The following is a 22419-nucleotide window of genomic DNA, read 5'->3' on the forward strand; positions in this document are numbered from 1 at the left end:
ACATGGTTTTACGCAAGTCATATTCATATGCCCATGAGTCCATTAGACACCAAACCTTACATTACAATGCACAAGCTTATAAATAAGAGATGTTGCAATTGGAATTAAGAAATTAAGAAATTAATTCAGTGAGTACATTAAATTGATTTAAAACTGACAGTGAAAGATTCTATAATGTTACAAATGATTCCTATTTTAAAAGAATTTTTTTTTATTTTTATTTACTTTCTATTCATCAAAGAATCCTGAAAAGAATTATCAATGTTAATAGACATATAATTAAAATAAACAGCTATAAAAAACACTCTTTCCATCCCCATACTTGAGATTGGTAGTGATCATTAATATTTAAAGAATACTACTAAGGTTGGGTACTATAATCCATTAAACAACCTTGGTTCCTTGTTCCAGTACTACACCAAATCCAACAGCATTGGCAGAATGAGCCTAGATTCAAAATGCCTCTCATTTTTGGATTCAGTCCAGCTGACCCCAGACATTACAAGTGATGGTGGCGGCTCGCAAAGTTACTTTAAACAGATGGAGTCAGCTAGCAGACACTTTGGTGCCTGGGCAATCTGATTGTAGGCATCAACATGTTACAACGACACCCATGTTAATGAGAAAATGGCACCCTTCCAGAAATGTATTACGAGTCGCTTAAAAGATATGTCAGTGTGACACAAAAGGCTGTAATTTTCAGGAAAACAGTCTTATATCTGAAGATATCCTGTGCCAGCAGAGGCTGTTTATGCACAAGAATGTTTGATTGAGCTAATGGTGACAACCACAGGGCTGTAATTTTCCTCCTCTGCGAAGCTGCTATAAAACCTTCAGCTAACGGAATGATAACAAAGCACATTCTTCCCTTTCTGCATCATTTAAAGCCACTAAATCATTCAGAACATCTCTCTTGTCTGAAGAAGACTCAGTTTCTCTAACGCTCTGATGATACTGGATTTTGGATAGCAGGCTGACCAGCTGATGTTGATGTTTTTTGGTAAAAGTTTCTGGAAGAGTGTAAATATGAAGCTGCATCTCTTTGATCAAAAATACAGTCAAATATTGTTATATTGAGAAATATACAAATTTAAAAATGTTTTTCTATCTGATTATATTCGAGAATTTTCACTCCAGTCTTCAGTGTCACATGATCCTTCAGAAATGAAAGGTTTGCTGCTTAATATTTTAACTGAAATCAGTTGTGCTGGTTAATTTTGTTTCGTTAAACCCTGATATGAATAGAAAGTTTAGAAGAAAAAAATTTATTTGACATGTAAATATTTTTTGTCTTTAATGTCAAAATACTCTATAAAAATCCTACTTTTTCTTGTTTTTGCGTTTTATCCCTTTATTTCGATAGGACTAAGCAACCCTCTACGGACACCTTGACAATTGAATCGCCATTGGCTAGTAAATTTTTTGGTTTACTTGCCAGACTGATATACTAATATGTATAAATATATAGATATAATATAATATAATAATACACACACACACACACACACACACACACACAGTATATATTTTTTTAAATGGCACTGCTTATGTAAACTAATAATTATACTTATAAGATGATAATAATAATAATAATAATATGAATTCTACTAATAAGAACATTATAAAATGTACTAAGGATTAGCGAGCTATGAATATTATATCATGAATATTTATCAGGTTTTGTGCGTTCGCTCGAACTAATTTAAAAAAAAAATAAATAAAACTTTAAGGGTCCAGTGGACGGAGTTTATTTTTAAAGAGCATCGACGGAGTTGTGCAAGTGTTTTTGTTTGTTCCCTGCATTTCGAAGATGCTTGTTTTACAAACAAGGCCCAGTTTGACGAAGGATTTGCGTATTGTTGATTTCTTAAGGATGATGCAATCCCAACGAAAAAGGGTCACGATCGTGTGTTGGAACTGCAGGCGGTGAGTAAAACTGCTTAGAATATCTCTGCCTCCTTGTTAGTGCATCCGCCTCCCATGCCGGAGACCCGGGTCGAGCCTGGCTCGGAGCGAGTCGTTGCTGCTGCTGCTCTCGTTCAGTTTCAGCCTCGGGATCTGATTCTGGATCATAAATAAACGGCTGAATCTGACTGTTAGCCATGGTTTGTTTTGGATGATGTTTTTTTTTTCCTCACAGTAATGTCACAACTTCCAAACGCTCTCAACGCAAAAGCCTACTCACGCTCGTGATTCTTTAGCTCCGCCCACACGTCACCATTCCAGCGGCTAGTGTTTTTCCAAAAAAAATCGTCACAGACTATTTTTCTCTTATAAATATAATAAAACTAAAGACTTTTTGGAGATATGAAGGATGCAGTACTACTCTATAGGTACTCAAGATTAACAGGATATTCACCCCCCCTTTAAACTCCTCCACTCTCCTTTCTTTATCCAATAGCTCCCATGCTCCCATCAAGGTAAAAGTGGGGTATCTATCTCTATCCACCCAGGAAGGCGTAATTAATTTTGACAAGCCCTCTGACTGACATTTGGCATTTTGTGTGGGCACACACAAACTGTCAAAGTGCTTTGGAGAGAGAAGAATATGACTTAACAAAGGGCACCTGTTCAGATGAACAGAATGAGATATATTAATACATCACAGCAAGAAGGAAACAGGCTGAATCTTATTACACACTTTCTCTACAAATATCTTAATTAGAAAAAGAAACCTTAGACTAAAAAAAAAAAACACTATAATGAATTAGTCTTGGAGGTTTTGCCAGTCAGTTATGAATTGTGTGCACTGTTTAGAGTTTGTCCTCTATAATGATCGTTGGGGAGATTTAGAGGAAAAAAATTGGAAGAGGCAGGAATGTGCATCGGATGAGTGCACACACATCCATTAAAAGGTTTCCAAGCCATCACTCACTCTCTCCGTTTTTGGCGTTTGATCGAGGGGAGTATGAACGCATCCTGCAGGATGTTGCGGCAGGTTTGAAAAGCTTGTCAGAGCTGACCCAATTCACCACTGTCCATTTCTGAGAATCTCAGAAGTACATCGCTCAAAGTCTGTATTACACCATCGACTGCGGTTTTAAAACCTACATATAAAAACACTCTACAATTTTGGTCCAAAGATGCTGAAAAATGAAAAAGCTAATAATCTGAGCACGGTTTTTTTTTTAATACATAAATTAATATATATGTGTGTGTGTGTGTGTGTGTGTGTGTATAATTGACTTTACAAATGATTCTGAGCAACCACAAATTCAAAATGCTCATATTTCAAGAATCAGAAGTGTACAAGAGGTTAAAGGTAGCAGCCTGTCTCAAGTGTTTCCAATCAGATACTAATAGAAGATCAATATTAGAACACAAGCAGATCTTTGAGTCAGCAGAACTTTGTAATATTATGGTCACACACACATTATAAAAATGCTCCATAATCGCCCATCACTTGCTGTCAGCTTGATGATTATATGATCCACAGCTCCAGAAAGAAAGGGAAAATTACAAACAGAGAGAAATTTTTTTACAAACAAATAAATTAATATAAACAATGGCTCATTGACAAGGAACTTCACTTAGAATAGAGGTAGGGGAAAAAATCCTGCCTCTTTCTTCATGGCTACGAACCCGCCATGTTCAGTTTGATCTGTTTTAAGTGTTCTGGCACGCGCAGGAAACCCAGTAAAGAGGGAATTCACCCACATTATAATTTCATTTAATTGGCCTGTGCGATAATTTCTGCACAGTATGGTGACTGAAATGTGCCATAACTAATTATCAAAGGAAGAGTGAGAGAGCTATAGAGAGAACAAAAGAGTGTGAGAGAAAGGTGTTCTCCTGGCATGAGACATGCTATCAGATAATCATGTTGAAGATGGTTGAAGGAAATAAATATAAAGTTTATAATCATTCATTTTTTGTTATTGGATTACCATTACCAAAAATGTGTCAATAACACACACACACACACTCTGTACCTTTGGAAGCATCAGGATGAAACACTGACAATGAAGTTCTACAGCAGAGATTATTCACTATTAATGACCCGATTTATTATCATTTATGATTTCAGAACATGCCATTTCAAAACACATTTTAAACAATAGTGAAAGATTCAAACTTAGTCTACATGTTACTCCAAAGAAAAAAAAAAAAAAAAAAAACTTTAAACCCTCCCCTTCAACCATCTGCTGCTGACACCCCCTTTTCAAGATCAAATCAATTCCTAATGACAAAAATAAATGATCTTCATTTTTTTTCCTTCTTTGAATATCTTCTTCACTCACAAAAATAACATTACAGAAGTACTCCATTTTGCTCCTTATGCCTGAAAGCAAAGTCTTTTATTGACCTCCTGTAATTGTGCGCCTGCCCAGAGGTCAGGATTATTTCAGATTGAAACAGTAAATAATTGATCGGGCTTTGCTGAGGTCTGAGGGCTGCTAGAAGTAAACCAACTTATTTATGTAGCACATAACACTGATCTATGATTTCATCAGACTGAATGTGGCAGGGAAGGAGTGTAAACTGATCCTCTATTCTGCTCCCTTCTATTAAAAAGTTAATGTGTACAATGGGGTTGATAGTTTATCAACACACACCAATGGACAGGAGACCAGATAAAGGCAAAGAGCAGGATGAAGAATCAAAAAAGGCATAAGGAAAAGAATGGTCAGAAGAGAAGTACACGAGGAGAAGGAGGGGGAAGTTGTCATTTCATATTTCATTTCCAATGATGGGGAGCAAGGAAACAAGAAACATACTCCTCAAGGGTCAGACTGAGTCTGTCCAGGCCAGGGTTCGTACAGAAACTGCAAAATGAAATTTAAGTACTTGGTTTTCAAGAACTAAAATCAGATTTCACACTTATCAAACAATATTATTATCTTTCAAATTCTAATAAAACAAAACAGTACAACACAAAAGCATGGAATGCCTGTGGCAACTTTAACATTTGAAATATGGCAAAGACCATTATCAAAAATGATATTTTCGTTTTATTTCATGATTGTATGATTGACCTGAAGAATGAAAGCTGTATCATACACTTGGGAATAATCACCACTTATCAACACTAGGGTGTGTGCCTTTAAACTTGAGATATACAGATACTTGGTTCACTAGAATGAGAACATTTTAATACTATTTTTATAAAAATCACACAAATTAAAGCAATATAGTTGTATTTTTAAATATTTTAACTAATCTATGACTGTAACTAATGATCATTTTGGGTAATCAAGTAATCTACTGACAATTGAGTAATCTGGAATGTTTAGTAATACAAATAGACCCAAGTAAAAAACAAGTTTTAGTATGACTATTTATATATAAACGAATGATGAGGCAATAATAACTGGTTCAAATAAAAGTATCAAAACCAAGTAATTACATGGTTTTATTGAACAACACTGATAAAATAGGCCCACATAATGTATTATTCCTACACAAAATATAAACAAACTGAATTTTATAATGTGTTACAACAAATACCTGCAGAGGGCGCCACTGGCCTGGCGATGCTTCACTTTACAGCGTGATCCAAGGATGTTTAAATCAATGTCATTTAAATAGTTGGCCACATGCAAACTCGGAGCAAGGGTTTGAACTTTTATTTTGAAATCGTGATGTACAACAAATCGTGATGTATTCGTCTTTGTTGGAATATTTAAACATGATTTCTCATGCTCCATGGTGCAACACAAAACGCGTCAGACTTTATACGCATTCCCAAATGAAACCCAACTGAACAGCACATGCAATAAAAGACCAAACAATATAATGCAAGCTCTATTAAAGGTTTAACCACAAACTCAAATGTATACTGAAATTGCGAGACCACTTTTCTCCTTAAGGAGTACGTAATATCGCAAGATCTCGTGCGCTGCTAAAAGCCAGGTGAAACGGCTGTGCATTCAAGTCAGAAGCGGTGCATTGTTAATATTGCACAAAAAGGACTGTCTTATAGAGAAAAAAAAAATAACACTAATTTCATACATTACTGCCCTTAAAAAATTCAAGTACTTTTAAAGTACCTTCTCAAAAATGTGGCTTGTTTCAAGGGTTTTCCGGTACTTCAATTTAAAAGCCAAATTGAAGTACTTCAAGCATTTTAAGCACCTTGTACGAACCCTGGCAGACACACAGGGTGTTCACGGTAGCTTGTGTTTGAGTTTTGAGTAAAGGCTGTAGACGAATATTACAATAAAACAAAATGCCTTTTTTTTACACTTCAGCTTCGAAGTTGTCAGCATTAAAGGCCAATTAAAAAGACGTTTATTCACTGTGAGGGGCCCATGATCATAAGTTCATCGACAGATTTTGTTTTAAATGTCAACACGATCATCTTCTAAACTGTCCAATGAAAGATCTTTACATAATAATACATAAAGTTATCTTTACAAGATATTTACAATAATGACGACTTAATGGGATGTTTTATTGACATTTTACAGCCACTTACTTAGAGTTCTTCCATAAGATTATGCTTTCTGAAAAGGACAAAAACTGGATAAATAATTTTAAAAGCCTTAAAAATTGTCTGAGATCATCGATAATCAAAAGACAGGAGACCTATGATGGTTTTGTGTACATATGTGATTATCAAATACCAAGGATAAATTTGGGTCACAATCCCACATCTCTCCATTTGGATACTTCTCATCTCTGTGTAGCTCCACATTGTTCTTGGCAATAAAGACATTTGACGTGAGCTTCCTCGCTGCCCACCCTCCCGTTCTCCCTCACTCACTCGGTTTCCGCGGTTACCAGCCGCTCTGCTTGGTTATGCAATGCACGCCGCTTTCAGGCTCTGAGACAGGACCTATAACCACACGACTGCCATCAGCTACGGACAGAGAACGGCAGGGAAGGGAGCTCACAGCCGCAGGTCGCCGATCTTCATAGCATCCGGAGGCGCTTGCGCGCATCTGTAGCACTTCTACACCCACAGAAAAAAAGAGGAGCGCAAAAGAAGGGAAAGAAATCACAGAGCAGGGAAAAGAAGAGAAGGTGGGGGCCAGTATTTGTTACAAATGTTGAGACTCCCCGCTTTCAGATGCTAAAAGGGTCAGATAGAGAAGAGTGACAGAGCAGAGAACGAAAGTGTGACAGCAAGTGGGAGGGGAGACCGAACCAAAGACTGTGATTTTTTTTTTTTTTGTAAAAGGAGAGAGAACAAGAAAGAGGGAGGAGGAAGGATGGTGAGGAGCGAATTTCACCGAGCCTCTCTTGAACGAAAGGTGGGAGGCATTCTAGAAAAGAATAATAACGGAAAAAAAAAACAATGTTGCGAAGAATAAAATAATAACTGAATAAGCCTGGAACAAAAGAAAAAGGCTGGTGATACATAAAGAGGTTGGGATACTGAAACAGAAAGAGCGAGAGAAAGCTAGAGGGAGAGCGAGAGAGAGGGGTGGGGGAGAAGGGGAGGGACGTTGGGGACTGAGATTGTTGTCTGCGTAACGCACACGGCTCAAGGAGATGCTGTTGTAGACTTAACTATTTCTCCCTCTTACTCGCTCTTCACCTCTCAATTTCTCTTTTCTCCTCCTTCGGCATCATGGATGTCAGACGTTTGGCCAGCTGGCCCTCATGTTGCCGACAGCCCAGATATGCTTCTCCTGTGATGAGTCCACACCATGCTGGATCTTCCCCCAGATCTCCCACGCCGTAGGGTAAGACTCCCCGTTTTCTTGCTGTATATTTTTTTCCATTTTGCTTTCGATTTGTCAGTCGGTCTACCTGCTTTATTGTCCACTTCGCTGAGCTGTATGTTTGCCCCTGGCTGCTTATTGAGGTTGATGTTCTGTAGGTTGATAACTGTAGGAACCTGGATGCCTACGCTTCTACATGTGCTCCAATGAATGTGGCACCATAAACCACATGGGATGAGAAAAGGGAAAAAAACGTGGCAGAGGCGAACAGCAAGTGAGAAGGTTTAAATGTACAGTAAATCATCTCAGCTGCAGAGTCACCCTGTTGTAGCACTTCTGAAGGGAAATATCATTTTCTGAGGGGGGAATCCATCACTGAGGTGGGGGGGGGGTCCTCTTTGGTGTTCACTACGCCACTTGCAGCTGGGCAATCAGGGGAGAGGGAAATCTCACCCTCCGTGCCATTCGGTCTGGCCTCTGGATGAATGCTTCTGGTGGCCATCAGAGAATGTAAGGGGCAGATGGGCCAAAAAGAGGCTTCCACATCTTGTCAACTGATGCTCTCCTGTTTCTCCACAGATAAGCACCCAGGAGACAGAGGTGGGGGGTCAGAATGGGGACGACCACTGTCAGTATAGAGGAGGTTCGGGCGCAAGAGGGTAAAGAGGAGCGAGAGGAGTCCATCTTGGCCCTGTTGGGGATCATTGGCACCTTCTTGAATCTCTTCGTCATTGTGTTTGTTTACATCTACACTACTCTGTGAGGAGGAGGCTCCACACTGGTTGAGAGCAGGTGGAGGTGAGGGGAAGAGTCAGACGGAGATATGACAGAGGGGTTGACATCACACAGAGAGGAACGTGGAAGATGACACTGGACCACTCAGGACGGGGGGGGGGGGGGGGGGGGGGTGATGCTTGCACTTGACCACTGAGCCCTTACGGATATATACGGTCCATCACAATGCAATTGACATCTGTTTAATGTGGACCTCTTGACACATGGAGAGCGATTCTTGGATAGGCCAGATTTGTACCCTTGCAGGATGTGGTCATGGGCCAAGGCACCACGTTTCCCCGGTGGTGGGTATTACATTGAGCACTGCCTGGCTTCAATGACAAGGACGCATGTGCGAAAGTGTCTATTGGTCAAACACACGAACATCAATAGAATGAGTTTTGCAATAAAATTAAAAAAAATAATAATTCTCAATTATTTTTCTATTAAGAGCAAAAAAGAGAATGAGACACTCTGGGACTCATCTGCAGGTTTGAAAAGCTGGAACTTGTGGGAACAGGCAGTTTGATGACATTTGGACACTTTTTCACTTCAGTTCCTCCTCCTTTCTGACTGGTGGTGGGAAGATAAACATTCAAATAAACATTCTGTTTTCTGTCTGATTTGAGTGCGGTGTCAGACACGTTTCTGTGCAAAGGAAAATGCTTTTGTATTGATATATAATTACATACTAAATGTATTGTGCCATAGGGATCAATAAAATTATATTCTATGGATTGGGATGTTGTGAATGATGTGCATGTGTGAAAAAAAAAAGCTTCATCTTGTTTCAAAAAGACCAGAGTTGACCAATCACGTATGCGCTGCCCTGCAAGTCTATGGGTGTGAGTCATGCATCTGGGTTTTTGAGTATTAGTAGAGCTCAGCGTACCGTAAAGACAGTCAGGTAAAATAACAAGCAGTTGTGAAAGGGAAAATGCGAAGAGGAGGTTGGGGCAGAGATGGTTACTAAGCTTCGCTATTTTCATCTGTCTGTCCCAGCGGTGATGGAAGTGTTTTTAAGCCCTTTGAGAACACAGAGGTCAGATTCCTGTCATTTGTGATAGAAAGTGGTAGAAATGGTTGATGGGAGCTTCATGCATGAGAATGAGGCTTCAGAATGTGCTCAAACAGCCTCCAACACAAACACATCAACCAATCTAAGAACGCTGGAAAATGTGTGCATGTGATTGTTTTGTTTTTTTTTTTTTCAAGAAAAGGGTTGTGTTTCAGTGTAAGTGCGTTTTCCTTCTATATGAGTGTGTTGCGATACGTCACACTGAAATGTGCGCCCGAAAAATCTGCCTGCGGAAATGTTAGCAGGGCTTTAAGCTTAGTCTCAGGTCCCTTGATAAATTCCAAAGCCACAGGGCACTGCTGTAATAAAGGCCTGTGCTGTAAATCAGCATGTACCTGCAGGGCTTATCATCAAATACAAATCCCCACTACCACGGCTCTGTGTAAACCAGCTCTCAAACCAGAGTAGAACCTCTCTACCTGCACTCAGATCAGTGGGAACACTTTACACCAGATCTCAGATAAGTGCACCAGTTCTTAGGTCAGGAAGTGTTTTCATGCAATTTAAAAGTTCATTTTCAGTTTGACTAAGACAATAATTGCCCTAAAATTTTATATAAACGACTGACAAACAATTTTTATTGACCTTGAGATTATGATTGTAGCTATTTTTTTTTTTCAAGGATGCACACACATTAATTAGAATACAACGCAATAAGAAATTGAGGAGATGCATATTTACTCCTTCAAATATTCAATTTGACATTGGACAGAGGTATAAAGATAATGGCTTGTCTACAAAAAAACCTGTGTGTAAACGTACTTCTAATAGAATAACCCTCTCTACCTAAACTAATATCAGTGTAAACCCTTACTCAAGATTCAATTAAACCCTCTACACCTTCAAGAAGCAACCAGTATAGACACGTTCCAATCCTAAGATCTTAACCAAACCTTAGAATAATAGAAATAATGCACTTCCAGCATTTCGATGGACATGGCCTCCTGACACACGTATGAATAAGAAACTTATGATTCAGTTCAGATACAGCTCGCAGGCGTAATGCAGGGGGATGTGTGTGCTTCCTGGGGTCAACAGTCCTGTGTGAGGTTCACACGTGACACGGTGGTCAAAGACATGGATCACAACTGCTTTATTCTTCACAGGCCGATATATCAACACAGAGACACACAGACCAAAGGCAAAGCATTACCTTTTACACCTTTTGTACAAAAGCTCTGTTCCAAATCCCTTGTAAACTGCTTCCCTTCCTACATAGGCAGCATCCTAGCCATCATGAAGCTTCATAAGTGACTGATTCTGAAAACTCTACTAGGCTACAAATGATAACTTTTGAGACAACAGAGCCTGACATTATAAAGTTGCTGAGCTAAGAACATGATTTTCTAATAAGCATAAATATACACAACTCCCACAATATTGATCAACAGTTCAGGTCTCGCCCAGCATCTTGAATTAAAATCAGGGTGCATCTCAATGTATTCTGGGATTACATTCTTTGCAAAGGATATAAATCAACAGCTCCTTTGAATTCAGCTAAAACGAGGTGGCATAATTAAAGTGCCTACCTACCTTTTTCAAACGACTTTACTTCAAAAGCACATCAATGATGCCTAAAACGTCTCCGTAGGCAGACCACTAGATAAATAAACGTGATGGAGTGAACAGGGAGCCATATTGAGGGGGTGGGAGAAGAAAGGAAAGAGAGAACACAGTGATCATTTCTATGAACACAACACTCAGGGAAAAGACTCTAGCACCTCAAAAACCTGCCCTACTTAATGATTGCAGCAGGTCAGCTGTTTCAAACACACGCAAACATTACATGAACATACAGCATATGTCAGGGGCGCCGTGTGTAGGCGAGTGTGATATCCCTGTAATGAAAACAGCTTTCAAGGGACTATGAAGTAAACAGAAATAAACCCAACACAGAGAGCAACTGCATGTCCTAAAGACCTGAATTAACAGAAATGCTTGATCTGAAAATAATGCTAAATAATTATGAGTTTTTTGTTTTATTTATCTGTTAGCTAGCATTCTAAATGAATGGATATGTAGTAGGGATGAACCAACAGTAAGATTTTTGCTGATATTTTAATTTAATGTCTGGTAACATAATAATAATAGTAATAAAAAAACAATAAACTATTAAAATCAATTGCTGAAAAAAAAAACTTAAACTAAAAAAAATTAGGCATCACAACATTAAAATGCACAAGAAGAATGAGAATCCATACAATGAAAGTCAAATCAGAAAGTCAACAGTTGGGGGAAAAAAAAGAAAAAAATATTTTTACTTTTACCAATGTTCATTTATTCAATTATTAATGTTAAATGCTAAAAAAGCTAATGTTTTTTCAATAATCTTTAATGAATAAAAAGGTCAAAAGAACAGCATTCATTTAAAACAGGAATCTTCTGTAACATTATAAATGTCACTTTCAATCAATTTAATGCATCCTTGATGAATAAAGGTATTAATGTATTTTTAAAAAATCACCTTTCAAGATTGAGAGAGCGAGAGAGCGAGCAAATTCGGCACCTTTTCGTAAATAGTTCAAGCTGAGATTTTTTTGTTGTTTAGTTCTAAACCCAAAAAGGTCAATTTCAAACAAGTACAACACCTCTCCCCCCCAAATTCAACCGAAAAGCAACGCAAAAAATAATTCCTGCAATATTCATCAACAGTTCGATTACCAGGTGGTTACGTAAAAAATATGCAGAAGAGGTGATGGAGTCGTGAGGAGCAGCGGGTTTGATGACCCCTCTGGGGGGAGAGAAAGGAAGGAGCATATCTTTGAGAGAAGGTATTAAATGGCCATGCCGGATAAGGAGCAAGAGACGATGAGAGTTTGGACAGACTGCTAGAACCTGTATGAGCCAGAACATACCTCACTTCCTCAATGAGAATAAGTGCTTGTGGCTGTTCATATACACAAAGTGCTCTACTCTGTAATCTTGTACTCTTTGTTATTTGTCCCTCGGCTGTTTCTTAATGCTTTTTGGAACCAGTAGTCCATCTCTTCTGATCTCATCTCCTCTCCCTCCTGTTCATCAGGTGAATGGGGCGTTATTACAAGCAGGGGTGTTCCGAGATGCATATTTCCTGTTTCACTGCCACAGAGACAGCTAAGGATCTTAAGGCTCAAAACACACACTCATTAACATGGTGTGTGTGTTTCTCTAAATCTTTTATTGGCTCAGTTATATATGAGATTGACCAACTGCTGCTCCCCCTGCTGGTCGAGTGTGCTTAGAGAAAATGTGTGTGTGTGTATTGTTCTCCTTGATTTGAGTCACACACACCATGTCAATGTAGGGTTGAAACCTCCAGCTGATATCTACAGCTAATTACTACACTCATTGTTTTATCGGCGCTTATTTAATTAAGCCGGAGAGAAATAAACACTCACAGCGTACGCGCACACATACACACACCACGGTCTAGTTCTTTAAATCAACAAAGCAGTGTTTGTTCAAGGCTATTAATAGAAAGGAAACATTGAGTTTGATTAGTTCATATTAATTGAGATACTACAGGCAATATTTTTGACTTTTGAAAATTCTTCTTATTGAATCAAAAAATTAATAAAATAATGTACTGCTAAGTCTTTTCCATTAGAATGAATGGGGAATGGAACTCTGAAGTTTCAAAAGGGTTACAAAACAACCATAAAAGTTTTGTAATGGTGTTCAATATGCTCAAGGTCTTAAAGACTTTTTCAATTTCAACTTTTTCAATTCAATTTTTAAAACCTGAACCGTTTTTTAAAACACCAGGGATCATATACTTGTGACATCTTCCAGTAAATGACTGAGGATCGCACACACTAACAGATTTCTTAATTCCAAAAACAATACACTTCCACAGAAACAGCTGCCTTCTTGCAAGGAGACGCATGACAAATGAAAATGACGTGGGTTCAAAATGTGTCCTCTGTTGGATAAAAGTCTGATCATAGACTGTGCAATTTTCAATTAAATCGGTCGACTCCGGCTGCTTAAAATCTGCAGACCTGGGCTGAATTTTGACAAATAGCACAGACTCTTCGATATTGGAAATCGAGACAAAAGCCATGAAGTAGATTATTCCAGCTTTTAACATGATAAACAGGCTGTTACGCTCTAATATTCCTCCCCTCCATTAGGCTGTTAACTGTGAGTTGACCTTTGTCTGATTTATAAAAGAATCATTCACACAGTTTTGTGAACTGGATCAAAAGATTCATTAAACAGATTTGAATTAAAAGACTGATTTGGACAGGAATCGAACATTGTTACTTCTCTCACAAACATGCAAAGTAAAGTTCAATCTGTTTGTCAGAAAAAGAACTCTTGAAATGTAATATATAGAGTCATGTGGACTACTTCAAGGACAGTTTGATTGTGCTTTTTGTTATTCTTATTTAGTTTCTTTATGTAGCAAAATAATTCCTCCAAACATCATTGGAATTGGCAAAAGTGGGGAACTAGCCATTTAACGCCTGAGAACAGAAACATGGTTGACAAAGGCAAAGAGAGATAGAGAGACCACTCAGAAGAGACGGGCTCCACCTGCTGACTCCATAACACAATGAGGCACAAGGCACTCATGCATAGCATCATCTTTAACCAGCTTAAGGGGCCGTTCACATATCACGTCTTTTGCGCGCACAAGTTCGTTGTTTCCAATGTAAGCGCGCGGCATGCGCGCTCATAATGGGAGCGACGTGGTCGCGACGTGGTCGCGACGCGCACGCGGTGTGACGCGCCCGTGTTTCCAGGCGTGTCCGCACCGCAACGAGTTAAAAACATCTCAACTTTTCAGAATGCACAAGCGCACCGCGGGTCATGTGACAAGAACTAACCAATCAGCTTCATCCTTTTCCGTAACAATGTTGAAAACTCAGCCAAGATGAAGGAACAGCTGTTCATAGCTGTATATGGATTGCCATTTTGAAATAAATTTTGTAGCTGAGCTACTGCGAGCGATTTTTAGTGCTGCAAATCCGTTTATCCTTTGCTGAAATTTCGGCGTCTTCATGGAGAGAGCACGTCATGGTTGCTTTGCAAAGGCAGGCGCCTCAGGAGTGCTTCTGCCCAAGCGCTTTGGAAAGAAGGAAAAAGCGGCACGCCTAGCGTTTTCCACGCGTTTTAGGCGTGATGTGTGAACGGCCCCTTACAGTTCATTTTCATTTTGCAAACAGTACAAAATGCACACGCGTCCTACCTGAGTCATTGCGTAAGTATGAAGACATGGCAGGGATGAGACAGGACTGGCTGAGCAGTTCCTGTAGGACAGACGGCAGCAGTGAGCTGCTGTGACCTCTGACCTCTCCCGAGAGGGTCTCTCCAGATCCTACGCAGCCTGATGGGTTGATATAGCTCGCCAAAACCTGTCAGAGAGACAAAATGTACCATCATGTATCCAAACAGGTGTAAAATCTAAATCTCACTTGCATTATTTCCATACACACACACACACACCTGTAAGAGGCAGGTAACGTGTTCCTCCTCCAGACGTTGTTTGGTCAGAGCCTGCTCGACATCCCAGCCTGACGCAGTGGAGCCTGTCCCAAAGCCTGTTCCTTTGGCCCAGTACAGCTGCTGTTCCTCTGTGGTACCACCGATATGCCCACTAGAGACCTGCGGCTGCAGCACAAACAAACTCAACTCTAGGTTTCACAGTTGATCATTTGACCCTTTTTCTCTCATCCTTACTGGTCATTCATCAAAAGAGTCAAAATTTAGTTGTACATGAAATCTGAAAGTGCTTGACGCTAATAAGTTTATTCTACAGCATCTCAAAGACTTCCACATGTTAATGTACTCTGATTGGCCAATCATTCATCATTCTTCAAGTCTTCTATGCTCACCAAGGCTGCACTTCTTTGACCAAAATGTAAGAAAAAAATAGCAATATCGTGATTTATCATTAAAATTTAAAAAAGAAAAACATTTTAAATCAGATTTTTCAACAGCCATTATTCCAAGCTTACGTGTCACATGATCTTTCAGAAATCATTCTAATATGCTAATTTGACTGAAAATGTTGAAAACAGCAGTGCTAATTAATATTTTTGTGGACATTACACATTTTCTTCAGGATTCTTTTATTTAAATTCAAAAGAAAAGTATTTAATCGAAATCTAAATATATTTTGTAACATTATAAGTGTCTTTACTGTCAATTTAGATCAATGTTAAACATCCTTGCTGAATAAAAGTATTAATTTCTAAAAAGAAAAAAAAAAAAAAAACATTTAAGCTACTTCCAAATGAGAGAAATGTAAAGATAGGACAGGAGGATGCATTTCCAAGTCTTTCTCTTCCACACACACTTTCGTCACTCTGGTTTTTGACATTGATTGCTCCAGACGTGACGCCCTGCTTAAATGTACCGCTTTCTCTAAAGACTGACAGCATGTCACAACATTTTGAGGGGAAACAATGAGGTCAGAAGCTGTGCATCAACTGAAAAATAGGCTAGTAGCATGATAAAAAGAAGAGTGGTGCAGTTCCCATAATGCAACCAGCTGGCAGTGTCCTGTGTACTTTACTTTGAATTGCATGATATTACTGGAGGTTGCATGCTCGACATAAACCAGCTTGAGTATCCCAAACATTAATTTTTTGACTGTGCAAAGATCTTACTGAAGGAGGGATAAATAGGAGTGTGAAAGAAAGAGCTTAATAAATATGCGCTGACTGCAGTGTTCTTCTTCTTTGCCTGGGAGTGAGCGGGTTTAATATTTGCTCTGCCAATACTGCTGCCGCCCCAAGGACACCCATTATGATTCTGACAGGCCACTGGCCACTGTTCAAATCCTCAGCCCTGAACCCCACCCCTCACCAAACTATAAATCCACGCACACACACACACTGCCCTGCACAGAGTATCATTTACACACGTTTTCTCTCTTAAACACTGTTTTTTTAATAAAACCTGCTTGTGAGGGCTGAATATTGATTTTTATGAAAAACTCATTTGCTTTGGTATTGGAAGTGTGATGATGGTCGTTTTTTCCCCCATTATTTTCTTATTATGACTGTGCTGCAGTTGTCCCCTGTGAAGACACTTTCATTTCAGCCACGTGAAACTCCTCAAAATCATGTAATGACTAAAAGAGCTGTCCAACTCCTCTCTATACCTTCTGTTTTAATAGGACTACACTACACCTGAGTGAGTGGTTGTTCTCTCCCACACACACACCACTCCTCATTAAGAATAAAGAGCCCTCCAGCAGTCTAAATAAAATGACATGTCTGAGCCTAAGAAGCATCTCCATTAAGGTCTTTACAGGAGTGTCTTTTCCTTTCCCTGCACACACACACTTACAAATTATCCGAACAGTTAAGTACCATATTTTATTTCTACATTTTCCCCTGAAATCCACTTATAATTGTAGTCTGAATCATTGAAACAGGGAGATTGTGAATGAATTATTAACGCCGGTTCTGTGAACTGAATCAATAAAAAAAAAAAAAAAAAAAAAATTTATTAATTCACTTATCTGGCACCAAGTTTGAATCGCTAGAATGTATGTGTGCGCCAAGCTCCAGCACGATCGGAACTCTAAATTTAAAAACCCTTTTCACGAAAGTGTTTACTTTCATTTGTGCACACTCACAATAAAAACAGAAGATTTGTGCTCTTATAGGGTTAGGAAAATGTTAGATCGTGACCATGCCTCTGGATGCCGTTCGAGATATAGCTTTCATTTATGTGGCTTTGTTTCACACCAAGCACGATAACTATAAAGATAACAATAAAGATAACAATAAAGATATAGTTCTAAAAATCGTTCTCAATATTAAAGAATAGCAGAGTCCAAACCACAACTATAACAATAAAGACACAGAGAAACGATATAGTTGGAATCACTTTAAGAACGATTTTTTTTTTCTGATGAATGATAAAAACATTGCCAACCAATCAGAATCAATCCTACTGTAATGAGCTCGAGAATTTAAAGCAGCAGACACATGTGCGCTCAGAAAAAACAGACGATATCGTTCGCTGGTGTGGACGCTAATATCGTTTTCTTTATAGTTATCTTTATAGTTATCGTTCTTGGTTTGAATGAGCCTTTACCCTCTAATTTCGCAGGTTTATTTAATTAGCTTTCATTTTTAATCGCATCTCTTACTGTGTATGGTAAACATGGGAAGGGTAATTAAAGATTTCATGAATTTAGAACTCATTCTATTTATTATTTTGTTCCCTTATTTCAGTTAAACCATGTGTTTTTTAGGGAACAAAATTAATGAAACATGGACAATTGCCACAAATTAATAAGTCATAGGAATGAATTAACAAGTTGTAGGAATGAATAACTGCAAAGCGCAGTTGTCTGATAAAATTACTTAGTTACTACATTTCTATTGCTTTTCATGTTGAAAAACTGTCGACCATCGACAGCCTTAATCAATTGCATCTCTTATCGACAATTAATCGATCATCGATTAACATTCTAATGTTCTAATGGCTGACAAAGATTTTTGTGGACCGAATTGAATATAAAAGGGTGCGTGGATTAACACTGACCTCATTGGAGTTGGCACTGCCACTGGGCACTCTGGGAGCGTGATGGCTGAGGGCAGACAGGCAGGCCAGGATGAGGTGAATGGCACCGATCTCAAGAGCCATACGCCTCAACAGCAGCCCGTCATCCGTAGTGAGAGGAGTCAAGCTGAACAAGGACCGGAGCACGTGGAAGGGCAACGTTGGTAGAACGTTAGCGGAGGGGGACTGCAGGATGTGACCTTGAGGAAGATAGACAGATGGAGAGAATGAAAAGTTGTCTCTAGATGAAAAACCTGCTTTTAAAAAATCTAAATATAATTTTCTCTAGCGCTCCATAACAAACTTAACCAGTCTATCAATACTTCAAGTAATCAGCTGACCAAATCAACAGTCCAGACTGACAGAAATACACCGTTGGCAGTTGCGTTTAAGTTTGATTCTCAGCGGAGGGTTTGTTTGGATATGGGAGAGTCTCTCTGAACGAGTTTAAGTGGTTATGCTAGGGTTTTAGATGGATCATAGAGTATCAGATCTCAAACCCTAATGAGCTGCTTCACTGAAATGCCCTTCATGGTTAACACGCTAGTTAAAGGTCACTCCCAGGAACCACAACAAAAGCGTTTTCTAATCTGACTTGGCAAACACTCAAATGGTAGATTGATTCTCATGTAAACACTTTGCTAAGATGAATAATAGCAATAATAGCAAACCTGGTATGTGAAATTGATAATTCACATGAATACTTTTCAGTATTGAACTAAATGTATTTATAATACATTACTAACAGAAGTGTAAGTTATAGCCTGTTTAATATGAGAGGTGAGTCTGAAAGGTCTCTTGAGACAGTGACTTAAGCGGATGACGGCGGACACAGATATGAAAGGTTGCTGATGAGGGAATCAAAAAACAGTGATCCACATCAGTCTGCTATGTTTCAATCAATAATCTCTCTCTCACACCACTAATGGATATATGAACAACACACAGTGAATAAAAAATAGCACTCTATTGACAAAAAAAACTGGATTCTCCTAATATAAAAAAAAAATTGATTGCTAAATTGTAAATAAATTTAGAAGTATACTTCTTGTACCCGAGTGGTACTTACTTCCTTCTCCATCGTCTGTGACGCCCAGCACCAGTCTGAGCAGACACTGCGCGTGCTTCCTCTCCTTCAGCAGGACCTCAGCATATCCTGGCAGCCGCAGAAACAGGCCAAATGCCGCCAGTGAATGGGCAGGGATGGGTGACATGGTCTGAACGGAGGATTTGATGGGCGGAGGCTCGGCGGCGATGGTCTCTGGTGCCTCGTAAACGAGCTCCCCGGACTGCTCTATGGTGACCCACTCAAACTGATCGCTGTCCTTTGGCTTCTCCTGTGTGGTGGACGGCACCACTGGGGCACTGACCTGCACAGAACGATCCGGACAAACAGCACGCAAATGAACAGAAATGCTGACATAACCTGAGCTCACAGTGACCGGACGAGCATGTAAGGGCTTATGTAGCAGAAATGGAGTGAAGCTACAAAAAAAAATGACTTATGCGGTAGAATTTGATTTTGTACAGAGAGCCAGCTTGCAGATATACTGACCTGCTGGATAACGTCGGGGTACAGCATGGGAAGTCTCTCTGCGATGAGGGCCAAGCCGCCCATACCTGCGAAAACCTGCAAGGGGGAATGGATAGGGCTAGTCTCCAGGAGAGTGTCATCTACTGGGGCATCCAAACCTTCATCACCCGGGGTCATTGGTTCATCGTCTGGACAGCCGCTAAGCATCTCACAGTGATCTACAGGAAAAGAGCAGAAAGGAGACACATCATTCAAGCTATCGTCAATAAAATCTTAAAATGTCTAACTGTAAATAAAGTGGTCTCAATTGTTCACATCATAAACCATGATGTCCAACGAGCAGTAACACACAAGAACTCATATCTGTTCTCATAAATCAGATTATTCCTGTAAATCAGGTTTCTTCTTGAGAGATTGAAGATCGATGCGAGAGAACGAAGAGAAAGTCACAGGAAATATTGTCTGTTAAATGATTGTGAATGTACATTCAGAACAGAAATGAAAAAGCACTCAAACCCAAACCTGCTTCACGGAGTTTACATTTAAGAAAATTACATTTCTTTACAGAGACATAAATACAGCTGACAATAAAGCAGAAACAGTCATATGTTTAAAAGCTCCTGTTACATTCTTCATAGACATCTAATGCTTTGTAATTCTTTCAAAGCATTGGGTAGTTTATTTTTTATGAATTACCGTATTTTTCGGACTATAAGTCGCACCTGAGTATAAGTCGAAATATTTTTATTCCAAAAATACGTAATGATGAGGAAAAAAACATAAGTCGCACTGGACTATAAGTCACATTTATTTAGAACCAAGAACCAAGAGAAAACATTACCGTCTCCAGCCGCGAGAGGGCTCTTGGTTAATTTCTCTTGGTTCATTTCAAATTAATTTTGATAAATAAGTCACCAGTTTAGCCAAAATACTTATAGTCCGGAAAATACGGTAATAACTTTAATTCTTGAGCACTGAATCATACTAAAATAATCAATGAAGGGTCATGTGACACTGAAGACCAGAGTAAAACTGCTGAAAATTCAACTTTACCATCACAAGAATAAATCACTATTTTTTTGTAATTATTAAAATGCAAAACTTTTTGACCAATTTTTTTCCATGATCCTTCCAATCATGCAGTATTACTGGATATATATATTTTTTAAATAACTTGCTAATAAATCAATTGAATGATTTACTGGATTCACTGAAAAACAATGCCTGAGAAGTAAATTCACTCAGAAACCAGTCATCACTATGATCTTTGAGCAAGTTTAACTTCTACAGCCCTGAAAAAAAAAACTGAAAAAAAAAAACTGAAGTTTTGTTTTAGCTGTATTTACAGAGGTGGTGCTTTCCAGAGGTTTAATTTAGAGATAGATGCACCTTCCTAGAGAGGATGTTAGTCTGCTCAGTCTTGTCTCTGTGAAGGCCAACAACAAAATAGGTGTGAGACTGAGAAAGAACAAGTATTTACAGACTACTCATGAATTTAAGCTCTGGGGACGGTAAAAGTCTTTTTTCTTTTAAACTGATGTTGTTATTTCAGTTGGTTGGTTCTGAATCAGAGATTTTTGTGTCTTTGATGTTGAGATCAGTGCAACGAAACAGCAGACGGAAGCCAAAAACTCTTACTGGAGAGATGAACAAAGCAGCTGTGAAATACACTACACCACAATCCAATCGCTACAGGGAAGTTATTTGGACGCATTTGATCTTAATTTCATAACACACCTGCAAGTCTCAGGCTACGTTTACATAACAATGATGAATGATGAATTTTTTTTCCCCTTGTGTTTTTAAAAAGTTTCACGTATACACGACAACGTTTTCAAAACTATTCGTGTTTCCACATTTCCGCGAAAATGTCCAAAAACACTTTTACGTATGCCAGGCCAGTAGTTGGCGCTGTCACCTTGTTAATAAACAGAACCTGTAGGGAAGTGAAGATATGATGAATCTCCGCTGTTGTTTGTAATATTGGTGAAATAAATCCACACTTTGCTGAAGAAGTGTAAGCAAACTCAGCACTGGTGTACTCCACCATGGTTGTGTCTGCTTATTTGCGCTTGCCTTTATACTCAACACGTACTGCGCATGTCTACATACCTAACACGTACTACGCATGTGCATGACGTCACATTTTCAAAGATTCCCATTTTGGGTGTTTACACGGAAACGGCAATGGTGGCATTTTCAAAACCTGTATTCAAAAATATTCGTTTTCAGTCACCAAAACGTCATTGTCGTGCAAACAAACAGTCCAAAGCTTTTTGGCTGAAAACGCTGACATATAAACGGTCCCTCGGAAAACCTACTTTTTTGCAAGTCTGGTGTCTGTGTCCAGGAACAAACTCATTGCCAACAGGTTGATGGCATATCCCAGTAACAAGCGGCAATGGTTCAGAACACTGCCTGTGGCTGGAATATCTTCCAAACACTTCCTCCACAGAAAGATGGACAGACTCCAGGCAGAGAGGAGAGAATTATCCCTGGGCTGGTGAACAACCTTTCAGCTCCTCCACGGAGGGGTGTGAGAGGAAAGTGTGTGGAAAGAAGCAGAGTCTGGTACGCCAACAGTGATTTGACTCTGCTAAGACGGCCAATTAGCCGGAAGGTGGGGCGAGTCCCCCAGGCACCATCACTAAACTGAAAACTTCTGATGCCAGACTCTACGGGTGCCATCAAATGCAGGCTGCTCCAAGACTTCTTACGGAGCCAAACAAATAAACAAACAAACGCTGTGTGCTCAGAAAAGCCAGTGGAGCAAAGTAAACAAACAGTGCCAGATCTCCACCTCCAGATGAAAATTCAACAGCTTGAGAGCTCATAGTTCAGTCCTGTATAACACCCCGGCACAGTGTCTCCACAAGGCACAATGTGGCAACTTTACAGTGTTAAATCACTTTTTT

At 39.2% G+C, this 22419-nt stretch overlaps 1 protein-coding gene and 1 long non-coding RNA gene across 7 annotated transcripts in view; one reads left to right on the top strand and one right to left on the bottom strand.

The window, feature by feature from the left end:
* The window catches only part of LOC128031580 (baculoviral IAP repeat-containing protein 6), a 77556-nt gene that overhangs the window by 16974 nt on the left and 38163 nt on the right, over positions 1 to 22419 (bottom strand). For all 6 annotated transcript variants that reach the window (XM_052619901.1, XM_052619902.1, XM_052619903.1 and 3 more), the window contains exons 61-65: positions 19526 to 19722; positions 19040 to 19340; positions 17953 to 18170; positions 14893 to 15057; positions 14636 to 14801 (exon numbers count right to left, since the gene is read on the bottom strand). In XM_052619901.1, coding sequence (XP_052475861.1) covers positions 14636 to 14801; positions 14893 to 15057; positions 17953 to 18170; positions 19040 to 19340; positions 19526 to 19722 — 1047 coding nt within the window. The remainder of the gene's footprint in view (positions 1 to 14635; positions 14802 to 14892; positions 15058 to 17952; positions 18171 to 19039; positions 19341 to 19525; positions 19723 to 22419) is intronic.
* LOC128031582 (uncharacterized) lies at positions 6731 to 8500 on the top strand. The gene is made up of 3 exons (XR_008188122.1): positions 6731 to 6966; positions 7528 to 7631; positions 8190 to 8500. It is a non-coding gene; the product is annotated as an uncharacterized LOC128031582 (long non-coding RNA).

This window comes from Carassius gibelio, chromosome A17 (assembly GCF_023724105.1).
Source record: "Carassius gibelio isolate Cgi1373 ecotype wild population from Czech Republic chromosome A17, carGib1.2-hapl.c, whole genome shotgun sequence".
Taxonomy (NCBI): domain Eukaryota; kingdom Metazoa; phylum Chordata; class Actinopteri; order Cypriniformes; family Cyprinidae; genus Carassius; species Carassius gibelio.